This window comes from Hordeum vulgare, chromosome 7H, assembly GCF_904849725.1.
Source record: "Hordeum vulgare subsp. vulgare chromosome 7H, MorexV3_pseudomolecules_assembly, whole genome shotgun sequence".
In the NCBI taxonomy this organism is placed as follows: Eukaryota; Viridiplantae; Streptophyta; class Magnoliopsida; order Poales; family Poaceae; genus Hordeum; species Hordeum vulgare.
Window position 1 is genome coordinate 303,340,376 of NC_058524.1, and position 12,005 is coordinate 303,352,380.

General features: G+C 48.4%; 1 protein-coding gene across 1 annotated transcript; it reads right to left on the reverse strand.

Moving 5' to 3' along the window:
* Positions 1-11,469: 11,469 nt before the first annotated feature.
* Positions 11,470-11,983, reverse strand: LOC123409140 (mitochondrial import receptor subunit TOM9-2-like). The gene has a single exon (XM_045102120.1). The coding sequence runs from the start codon at positions 11,927-11,929 to the stop codon at positions 11,657-11,659; it is 273 nt and encodes a 90-aa protein (XP_044958055.1). The 5' UTR covers positions 11,930-11,983; the 3' UTR covers positions 11,470-11,656.
* Between the last annotated feature and the right edge of the window lie 22 nt (positions 11,984-12,005).

The window sequence follows — 12,005 nt, forward strand, 5'->3', positions numbered from 1 at the left end:
GAAATTATGATGAGAAGCAAATGCAAGCAGCATGCGAATAGATTCTAGACGAGCAACAGGGGCAAAGGTTTCACCGTAGTCGATACCCTCGACTTGGGAGTAGCCTTGAGCCACCAATCTTGCCTTGTTTCGAATCACAATCCCATTGGCATCTTGCTTGTTTTTGAAGATCTATTTGGTCCCGATGGCATTATGTTCCTCCTTTGGTCTTGGCACTAAATTGCAGACTTGATTACGCTCGAAGTTGTTGAGTTCTTCATGCATGGCCATAAGCCAATCCTCATCATCGAGCGCTTCCTGTACCTGTTGAGGTTCACAATATGAAACAAACACGTGATGCTCACAATAATTCCAAATTTGTTGACGAGTGGATACTCCCCTTTTCAAACTGCCAAGCAGATTCTTCATAAGATGTGACTTGACTCTCAGCTTGTTCGCAATCTTGGTTGCGCGACGCTCCAAGAGTTCTACATTGGATAACTGGGGAGCATCAACTTGATTACTTTGCTTGCCCTTGCATTCTGATCCTCCCTTGGCACCAGTAGCCCTCTTAGGCGCCGCAGAAGGGAATTGAGAGACATCATCCTGATCAACTTGACTTTCGACTTGAGCAGGTTCACTCGTTTGTCCTTGTTCTTGTGGTTGCTCTTGATCTTGATCTTGTGCTTCTATTTGGTCTGGATCTTGTAGTTGCACCTGATCTTGATCTTGAGCAGATTCGAAACCTTGTGTAAGCGCTTGTACATCATGGGACACATCACCATCTTTGAGCAATTGATCTTGTCCTTGAGCTTGTCCAACTGGTTGAGGGTCTTCTCTTTGTTCATCAGAAGCGTGTAGGGCTTGTGAGGATGATGGCTCCACTTGAGTAGAGCATTGTCCTTCTCCTTCAGCCACAAGGGGTTCCTCAATGGGGAGTATTTGACCAATCCCCATTCTTCTTCTGGCTTGGGGAGGAATTTCATCACCTACATCACGTAGACCACTTTGCTCCACTTGGGAGCCATTATTTTCATCAAACTCCATGTTACACGTCTCCTCAATGAGCCCGGTGGACTTGTTGAGGACACGGTAAGCATGAGAGTTTGTAGCATAACCAACAAAGATGCCCTCTTGTGCTCTAGAATCAAATTTAGCTAAACGTCCACCTTTCTTGAGAATGAAACACTTACACCCAAATACCCGGAAGTACTTGAGATTGGGTTTGTTTCCGGTGAGAATCTCATATGGGGTCTTGTTCAAGCCTTTGCGGATATAGAGCCGATTGGACGCATGACATGCTGTGTTGATGGCTTCGGCCCAAAAGTTATATGGAGATTTGAATTCCGCCATCATTGTTCTTGCAGCGTCCATCAACGTCCGGTTCTTCCTTTCCTCCACACCATTTTGTTGAGGGGTATATAGTGCTGAATATTGATGTTTTATTCCCTCATCACCTAGAAACTCATCCAAGGTGTAGTTCTTGAACTCGGTGTCGTTGTCACTTCTAATCATCAAAATCTTTGCTTCATGTTGACGTTGAGCTTCATTAGCAAAGTTGATGACAGTTTGTTGAGTCTCTGTTATGATTGCTAGGGTTTGAGCGGGAGAGAGAGAGCTGCGAGGGCGCGAGAGAGCCGGCCGTAGAGGTCCTTTCCCACGGTCGGGCAAGAGGGAAAAGGGTTTTCCTTCTTAATTCTTGCCTGATTAGATTGATACATCTCCTCTCCATATATAGAGAGGTTTACTTGACTCCCAAGTAAGGCTTACTTGAACCCTAAGCAAACCCTAAGACTAACGGGCCCAGGCCCATCACGTGCTCTAACAGTACACCCCACCTGGACATGCAACTCGCCCTCGAGCTGCAACCTAATGGCGATTCGACCCCACACAACCCTAACGCCTAAAAAACAAGCCTTTTACATCTCGGCCTATTGTATTGACCTGAAATAAGCTAACCCGAATGAGACTCCGAATCTTTACTTTTGACTCCGAACGTTAAGGCGAGAATCCTCCGCGCGCCGAACTTGTGCGTTTGCAGCCCCCTGGATCCTAAGGACACCATCGGGACCAAGGGAGCCCTCGCGGCAGCCGGCGGCGGAATGCAGTGGTGCTACGCGGTGCGCTCCTGTCGGTGACACCATGTCTTCTCCCCGCCGGCTGACTGTCGATGTCGCAGACTTGGAGGTCATCGCCCGTGGGGAAAACAGCATGCCCGTCGCCCGTGGGGGAAACTGCATGCCCAAGATCCCCCACGCAGCGGACGAGATCGAGGTCCGTTGCACCGAGAAGTGCAACTTGGAGGAGCTGCAGCTGCAAATCACGCATCTCCCGCACATGCCGACGCGCTAGGAGGTCGCGTGCAGCAACATGCAGCCTCACTGCCGCCGACACGTGGTGGGTAGCGATCCAAGTCGGAAGCGGTGCCGGCGACGGCTGGAGCTTGATTTGTTGGATGGGATTGTCCTGGGACGGCGGTGGCGCTGCTGGAAACGAGGTCGTCGCAGTCGCGTCGTAGGGCATCCCATGTTGGAACGTGATGACCGGCGTCGTGGTCGCAGCCGAGGGCGGTGGTGGCGGCCGTGCAGGGGTCGGCGCCGGTGCTGTGACCATGGAGGACCCCTCGTGGAATGGCGCACTATCGGGACCGGCGAAGCGGGAGGGCCCGCCGTACTATTGGGGTGGCGCCGGTGGCGACTGGATGTGCGGCGGCGCCCAGGCCGCCGTATAGATCGGCCCGGAGACGGGGAGCGGCAGCGGCGGCTGCAGCAGCCTGGCGTCGAGTGGCGGCGACGACAACAACATCGTCGGCTGTCGCGGCCCGGCGATCGCAGCGGAGGCCGCCTGGTGCGACGGCTGCCACGGCAGCCGTGTCGGCCCGTAGGCGGCGACTGATGGCGCGGCCGGTGGCGGTCCGTAGGGACCGGCCAGGAAGAGGCAGATCCCTTGGACGGCGGTGGTGAGATCGCGGATTGCTCCCGCGATCTCCTCCGAGGTGAGGGCGACAAGAAGCGGCGGTGACGGGGTGAACATGATCGAGCCTGAGAAATCTGATACCAGATGTATCTTGAGTAGTCATCAACAATCACCAAGCAGTACTTTCTGCCCCCAAGACTATCAAATGATGGAGGACCGAATAGATCCATATGAAGGAGCTCCAACGGCCTCTTAGTGTAAATGAGAGTCGTTGGACGATGAGCAGTTTCATGAATCTTTCCTTCAATGCAGGCACTGCAAGCACGATCTCTAGCAAAACTCACATTCGTTAGTCCATGAATATGGTCCCCTTTGAGGAGACTTTGCAAAGATCTCATATTGACATGAGCTAGTCGGTGATGCCAAAGCCAGCCCACATCAACTTTAGCCATTAGACAAGTCGCAGTCTTAGTGGGTCGCTTTGAAAAGTTCACCACACAGAGACCATTTTCGACATATCCAACATAGGCTACTTTAAGAGTCTTGCTCCACAAAAGGACCACAGTATCAAGATTAAAGAATGTGGAGAAGCCCATAATTGCAAGTTGACGAACCAAAAGTAAATTGTAAGCAAGGGATTCAACAAGCATGACCTTCTCAATAGATAACTCTTGAGAGATGACCACCTTACCAAATCCCAATACCTTTGACGATGATGCATCGGCGAATTGGACATGGGTGGGCATAGATGGGGAAGGATGCACATCCACCACTAAGTCCTTCCTTCCGGTCATATGATTTGTTGCTCCACTATCGAGCAACCATGACACCCCATCGGAAGCAAACTCCTGCAATAGATCAAGGCTTGGTTTTAGGTACCCATTTTTGAATGGGTCTTGTAATGTTAGAGACAAGGGTCTTAAGAACCCAAATAGCCCATTCAATGAACTCATAGTAAGAACCAACAAATCTGGCATAAACATGCCTATCACCAACACGACATAAAACATAGGAAGGATTGAGTTTGCGGGCTGTGTTGGTAGGAATGGTTTTGCTTTTCTTGACGCTACCATTCTCCACCTTGTTCCTGTTCACCTCCTGAGTCCCTTCGCCCTCTTTGACAAAGATGTCCATGAGGGTAGGGGATCGTTTGTTCCTGTTCTTCCTTTTTCTTTTTGACTTAGATGTAAGTCCAAGTCCCTCCTTTCCTACCACAAGATGTACATGCTCACAACAAGAGTTAGTTGTACAAGCATTATCAATTAAAACGAAAGGAGGACAAGTAGAGATCTCCTTGGTAAGTTTTGCTTGGAGTTGATCATGAGACTCTTTCAGGGAGAAATGGGCACCTTTCAAGACTTTGTGAGCCTTGTCAAGTGTGTCAAACTCCACTTTGAGTCTGTCATTGCCAACCCCAAGAGCATCCTTTCCAGACTTAAGCATACGAGTAAGAACAATAGCATGATCTAGTTCCTTTTGCAATTTAGCGCAGTCATCGTTGTATGACTCCTCAAGATCCAAACGAAGAGTGCGCTCCTTTTCTAGTGCAATAGATAGTTCAACAATCTCATCGGTATAGTCACGACTATGTCCTTGCAGCTCGGAGATGGTCTCCTCATGAGACTCGATGAGGTCATTAGTCGCACCCAGTTGTTCCAAAAGAGCAACAAAGTGCTTCTTGGGTTCTCCTTTGACCGTGCATAGAAATTTGTCAAGATCATGCTCATTAAGTTCCACAACATCACTATCATCAACACAATTCAACAATGAAGGAGCAGTAGTGATGTTGGTCTTAATGCTGGGTGTTACCTGATCCATACCTTTGGCCATGAGGCACTTGGCGATGTGGTTATCGTTGGGGGCGTTGAAGAGAGACACGTTCTTGGGAGAAGGGGTGGCAATGGCGACAGTCGCAGTTGCCACCATATCGTCATCGTCATCATCATCGGAGGGGTACTCTTCAAGTGCCACCATACCCTTTGGGTGGGGTTTCTTGACAACATTGTTCTTGTTTGGGAATGACTTGGTTTTGTCTTTGCGAATGAGCTTGCCCCCGTTGTCTTCCCTCTTCTCATATGTACATTCTGCCACGAAGTGACTCACAATACCGTAGTTATAGCATGTCCTCACTCGTTGCTTGGATTTGAACCCACTTGAGTTGTTCTTGGTGAAGTTGGGTCTTGAGTTCCTCTTGTTGCCCCAGAATTGCCTTGACGCAAGAGCCACGTGCTCGTGATAAGCATACTTAGTGTCTTCACGGCAGCTCTCCTCTTCCTCATCCTCTTCTTCTTCTTCTTCAGAAGCAGCCTTTGCCTTTAACGCAAGGCTGGGTGAAGCTGTTTCTGACCGAACTCGAGCAAGTGCATTGTCAGCGGTCTCGTTCATGATTCACATTGCAATGAATTCATCCAAAACCTCACTGGAAGACAAGGAGTGGAAATCTGGTTGTTGGCGAATGACTGATGACATGGCTTTGTTGAAAGGCATGATGGCCTTGAGAAACTTGCGCTTGATCCATCTGTCATCCACATCCTTGCTCCCATGATCCTTGAGAGCAACAACAATAGCAGTCACCCTTCGATAGAGATCACGAGGGTCCTCATCTTCCTTCATCAGAAACTCATCGGCTCAAGTACCACTTCATAGTTGGACCGTTGAATGCTTGAGCTTCCCTTGTACAGCACCATAATGTGCTCCTAATAGTCCTTAGCCAGAGTGAAAGGGCGCAAGTGAGGAAGATCTTCAGGAGGTACCGCGGACTGTAGAATAAACAATGCGGAGTGATTATATTGATTGTCCGCTTCTTCTCTTGGAGTGAGGTTGCTTGGATCATGAGGATAGTAGCCTTGCTCGATGATTCTTCATAAATTTGTTGAGCTGTGATTCAAATGAGACTTAATAGAAAATACCCAGTTAGCAAAATCACCCTTTACAAGCTTAGGAGGAGGACCAACAGGGTTAAGACGCGGTGTGGGAACAGGTCCTCCATAGACCATGGGAGGTGGAACTAAGGCATAGGTTCCAGTCCCATCATTTTTGAGAGGGGGAGAAGGTTGCATACCTTTAGCCATTTCCTTAGAGGAATTGGCCTCTGAATCGGTGTTGGCGGGTTTAACCACCAACGCCGGTTCGGGTGAACCTTTAATTCCCTCAATTAACTCTTTAAGCATGGTCTTGACTTCGTCCGTCAAGGACGTCTTGAGGGTGGCCATAGTCGTATTCAAGTCATCCCTTGTGACCGAAGTCAAGGCCATGACCTCGGGTTGCCCACGGGGAACTCCCTCATCATCTTCCATACTCTTCGGGTGGCGAAACCCTTAATAAAGAGACGTGGCTCTGATACCAATTGAAAGGATCGATATGGTTGACTAGAGGGGGGGGGGGTGAATAGACAACAACCACTTTTTAATTTATCTTAACAAGTTAGGGTTAGCAACATAAAGGTTCTCTAAAATGACAACAAGGAGGTGAACCTATATGATGCTACCAACTATAAGCACTAAGGCAAGTAAGAGATAGTCAACAACAAAAGCATACACAATGTAAAGATTAGAGATAACCGCAAGTGGAACCAATGAAGACGAGGATGTGTTACCGAAGTTCCTTCCCTTTGACAGGAAGTACGTCTCCGTTGGAGAGGTGTGGAGGCACAATTCTCCCCAATAAGCCACTAGGGCCACCGTATTCTCCTCACGCCCTCACACAATGCAAGGTGCTGTGATTCCACTATAGGTGCCCTTGAAGGCGGCGACCGAACCTTTACAAACAAGGATGGGGCAAACTCCACACAAAGCTTGGAGGCTCCCAACAAGACCACGGAGCTTCACCACAATGGAATGTGGCTCCGAGGTGACCTCAACCGTCTAGGGTGCTCAAACACCCAAGAGTAACAAGATCCGCAAGGGATTAGTGGGGGAATCAATTTTCTCTTGGTGGAAGTGTACATCTAGGCCTTCTCAACCAATCCCTAGGAAATCAACAAGTTTGATTGGCTAGGGAGAGAGATCGGGCACTTTTGAGCTTAGGGAGCAACAATAGAGCTTGGAAGGGTCAAAGGTAGGGTTCTTGAGCAAGGAGAACCCTTTATATAGTGGGGGAAAAAATCCAACCGTTTTCCCACTCACAACACGAGCCCAGTGGTACTACCGCTGCCACTCCAGCGGTACTATCGCTGGCTGCAGCTGTACTACCGCTAGCACTTCAGCGGTACTACCGTTGAGCCCATGGTAGTGCACAGACACTACCGGGCCAACCACCGCCAAGAAAGTCTTCACAAAAAGTCCGACGAAGTACAGCCGCAAAGAAGGCGGTACTAAAGTCCTGGAGCGGTACTACCGTTGACCAGGAGCGGTACTACCGCTAGCCCTGCGGTACTACCGCCAGCTCTAGCACCGCTCGGCCCAGCGGTACTACCGCCAGCTCTAGCGGTACTACCGCTAGGCCCAGCGGTACTACTGCTAGGGACAGCGGTACTACCGCTAGGAGACCTTTTTGCAAGATGAGATAAACCAGAGATGGGAACAACTCCAAAGTTGCAGGGAAAGAGGATGGAGATAAAGTGTGTGCGTGCAAAATTGATTCCACCCAAACCTTTCCACTACGGATCCCCTTTTAATAGTACGGTGTTCCTACGACTCAAAAACCACCAAAGAGAATCGTAGAGGACATCGTGCTTCTGTTCCACGAAGGGTGCCGAATCGTCTTGTGTCGTTGTTATGTATTATCTGAAAGCTTAATACACACAATTAGTCTTTGAAGGTACTGTCATCAATCACTAAAATTCCTTAGGCATAAAAATGCCCTAACACTAGGGAAAGAATGAGCCCGCATGGGAAGAAGTTGGTCCCTAGCTATGTGGAGGGGTGGCTTATATAGAGTGCGCCACCCCTCACCTCTTATGTTACAAGATGGGGCATTGATGTCACAATGTCAGCCCACTACAGAACCTCCTCTATGCTTCGACTTCCTTGCCGATTGTTGGTATTTGCATACCCGAGTGAGTCATACGGTCGAGCGGTTGAGTGTCATTCGAGTAGATGGAATGTACTTGTCCGAGTGCATCCGTACCGAGTGAATTAGATGTTGTCGCGATCCAGTCGGATTTTCCCTTGTAGTCCTTAAATTAATAATGAGGTGCCCTTGGGTAGGACGTATAGGTCAGGCCTATGACCCTACCCTAAAGCTATATCCCCGTCAGCGTGTGCGAACGAAGACGATAAGTCCACACCCTTCTTAGCAGTAGCGCGGGTCAGAAAAGGGTGCTACTGCTATGTCTTTAGCAGTAGCGTTTCTTCCTGACGAATGCTACTACCATAGGTCGCCCCTACATGTCGCGGTCGGACCGATTAGTAGTAGCGCCTGTTTGATGCTTGTCCCCACTCGCGCTACTACTAATCAGTAGTAGCTTCGAGCTCACAACCGGCGCTATCGCTAAAATTCTACCTATAAGCTTTTCCCTAGTAGTACATGCCCGCGCTCCGCCCTTCCCAAGATCGCGCCTAGCCACGCCTGATAGAGGCTAAGGTGCCTCGTCTTTCGATGAGATGTGACTATCGTTTTTGATGGAATTAGACTTTTATGATCCGACTACGAACGTGCGATGGCCTCACGCCTTAGCAATCACTAAACCAACTACGAACTTGCATTCATGAATTTTTCTTATAACAAATTAAATATCATTAAAAATTTAATGCATGCAATTCACTTTCTTTATTATATCTATTTTCTTGCTGTTTTGCGGAGTACAATTAAACATACTCACTGACTTCTCATTGGCTATTGTCTTGGCCAGATCGTGTATCAGAATAGGAGCACGATGACGGCCACCTCCAACCTAGGCATCGAAAATGGCAACCACGCGAGATAAGAGTTATCCAGGTCATATGTTGCTACGGGAATTGAGTCCCGTTGCTATGGGAGTTGAGTCCCTTAGACGTTGAAGATTCACGAACCGCTTTCGCCATCAGCCACTAGAAATCTTTGTTGTACTCTATGAACCATCACGGTCTTGAACCCTAAGTTATGTATTTGCTTAAAAATTTTGTACCAAGAAAGTGTCCACCGGCTAATAATAATATTAGGGCTGATGAGCACAAGGGTCATTTGCTAGGAATTTTATATCCCGAAAAACTGGCCCTGACAACTGTCCTTACGGATTTGGCGTATTTGCTTAAAAATTTTGTACCAAGAAAGTGTCCACCGGCTAATAAATATATTAGGGCTGATGAGCACAAGGGTCATTTGCTAGGAATTTTATATCCCGAAAAACTGGCCCTCACAACTGTCCTCACGGATTTGGCGTATTTGCTTAAAAATTTTGTACCAAGAAAGTGTCCACCGGCTAACAATAATATTAGGGCTGATGAGCACAAGGGTCATTTGCTAGGAATTTTATATCCCGAAAAACTGGCCCTGACAAATGTCCTCACGGATTTGACGTATTTGCTTAAAAATTTTGTACCCAGAAAGTGTCCACCGGCTAACAATAATATTAGGGCTGATGAGCACAAGGGTCATTTGCTAGGAATTTTATATCCCGAAAAACTGGTCCTGACAACTGTCCTCGCGGATTTGGCGTATTTGCTTAAAATTTTTGTACCAAGAAAGTGTCCACCGGCTAACAATAATATTAGGGCTGATGAGCACAAGGGTCATTTGCTAGGAATTTTATATCCCGAAAAACTGGCCTTGACAAATGTCCTCACGGATTTGACGTATTTGCTTAAAAATTTTGTACCAAGAAAGTGTCCACCGGCTAACAATAATATTAGGGCTGATGAGCACAAGGATCATTTGGTAGGAATTTTATATCCCGAAAAACTGGCCCTGACAAATGTCCTCACGGATTTGGCGTATTTGCTTAAAAATTTTGTATCAAGAAAGTGTACACCGGCTAACAATAATATGAGGGCTGATGAGCACAAGGGTCATTTGCTAGGAATTTTATATCCCGAAAAACTCACCCTGACAACTGTCCTCACGGATTTGACGTATTTGCTTAAAAATTTTGTACCAAGAAAGTGTCCACCGGCTAACAATAATATTAGGGCTGATGAGCACAAGGGTCATTTGCTAGGAATTTTATATCCCGAAAAACTGGCCGTGAAAATTGTCCTCACGGATTTGGCGGAGGAGGAGGAGGAAGGACACGAGGCCATGCATCTGACCGCCGAGTCTCGTTCCACCACTCTCGTTTCTGTATTGATCTTGCTCTCTCACAGGCGAGTCTCGCTCCACCACTCTCGTTTCTGTGTTGATCTTGCTCTCTCACCGGCGAGTCTCGCTCCACCACTCTCGTTTCCGTGTTGATCTTGCTCTCTCACCGGCGAGTCTCGCTCCACCACTCTCGTTTCCCTGTTGATCTTGGGGATCCATCGGTTCAGAACGGGAGGGACAGATGTGTCTGTTTCCTTCGCAACGGTACGCCGGTACTGGACAAGGGTTTCCTTTAATATAATTACAATCTGTAATTAATTTTAACAGGCTGCACCTGGTCAGATTGAAGCCTGAGACACCCGCGAGCGTCTTCCTCCTGGTCACCGGCCGCCTCGGTGGAGTGGAGCTTGGATCAGCTACGACTTGCGGCTGGCGGGCAATGAACAGCGGGGCGCGTGGCGGCGATACTGCCGGATTCTGCCATGAGAATTAAAATATTCATCACCTTTGCAGTGTTCTGCTGCGAAATATGTGTGCAGTATAGTGAGAAAAACTATTGGCGCTTGGGATAGACCTGGATGCTTTTTCCCAATACTTCTCGTGCATTCCCAAATTCCTACCTCGAAGTAGGAATCTAAAGTTATTGGCCTGGCGGCCCTATGTTGGGCTATTTGGAAGCTCGAAAACATCAGCTGCTCCTGTTACCAACGACCTCAAAATATTGGCCCTGTTGGGCTATTTGGAAGCTCAAAAACATCAGCTGTTCCTGTTACCAACGACCTCAAATACTGGGTCTTCAGGTATACGTCTTCTTGCATTATCTCACCACCACTACTTTCAAGGCTATAGATGTTCGTTTCTTCCCCTCTTCTGATGACCAGGCTAGAGCTGTTCATGCTCTGCGTTAGTTTTAGCTGAAATTATAGTTCATACTGATGTTTGTGTGCACAGGCTGTTGAGGATGGCAGGAGGGAGCGAGGAAATGCTTCCCTGATGATCATGGGAGATGATGGTTCAAACAATGATTTTGCACCAGTGTGTGCTGATGGATACCTTCCCAAGCTCTTTTGAGATCTGTTTTGCTTCGCCTTGGCTCCCCCCTCTACCCTGTTAGGGTTGCATGCAGCAGGAGAGTTGCGGCTGGGATAACCTTACTTTAGTTTACCTGCTTTGCTTTGCGCCAAGACGCTGTTTTTATGTTCTCTTCTGTTATCCTTTTGATAGTGGAATCTGATCCATTCATGGTGGATCGTATGAGTAAAGAAAGATACTAAATAGGCAATCATAAACAAACACAGGACCGAGTTCTGGTTATGGGCCATTGTTACAATCAGAAGTCAGAATCGTCCCCAAGGAATGATATGTATGTATGTAGTGTACGTATCTAAATAGGCAATCATAAACAAACACAGGACCGAGTTCAAGACAAGCTGGTGATATTGCGATAATTGTACCGAGCAGGAGAAGGAGCAGTCACAGTCACAACAACAAGGCATGATCTTTCTCTCCGATAACAGACACAGACACACTAGTGATAAAATTGTCGACAACTTATGATACCAGGCAAAATGAAATGTGAAGGACGGAAGCGAACAAGAGGAGAGATTTATTTGGCGAGGGTCGGCGGCGAGCCCAGAAGAGCCTGCTGCTGGAGGTCGAGGTCGACCATCTGCTGCTCGCGGTCCATCTCGATGATGAGCGGCACGACGAGCACCAGGAAGGTGGTCCCCGCGATCCACGCCGCCTTCCCCGTACTCCGCAGCAGCTTCCCCGCCACCGCCGCGGCCTCGCGGCCGTGCGCCGCCACCGAAGACCGCGAGATCGCAGCCAGGACGCCGCCCGCGTCGCCGCGCTTGCTCACAGCAGAGGACGACGCCATGCCCTCTCCCTTGTTTTGATCTGGACTGGATGGAAGGGATTGATTCGATTAGGGTTTCTATTCCAGCAAGAGGACG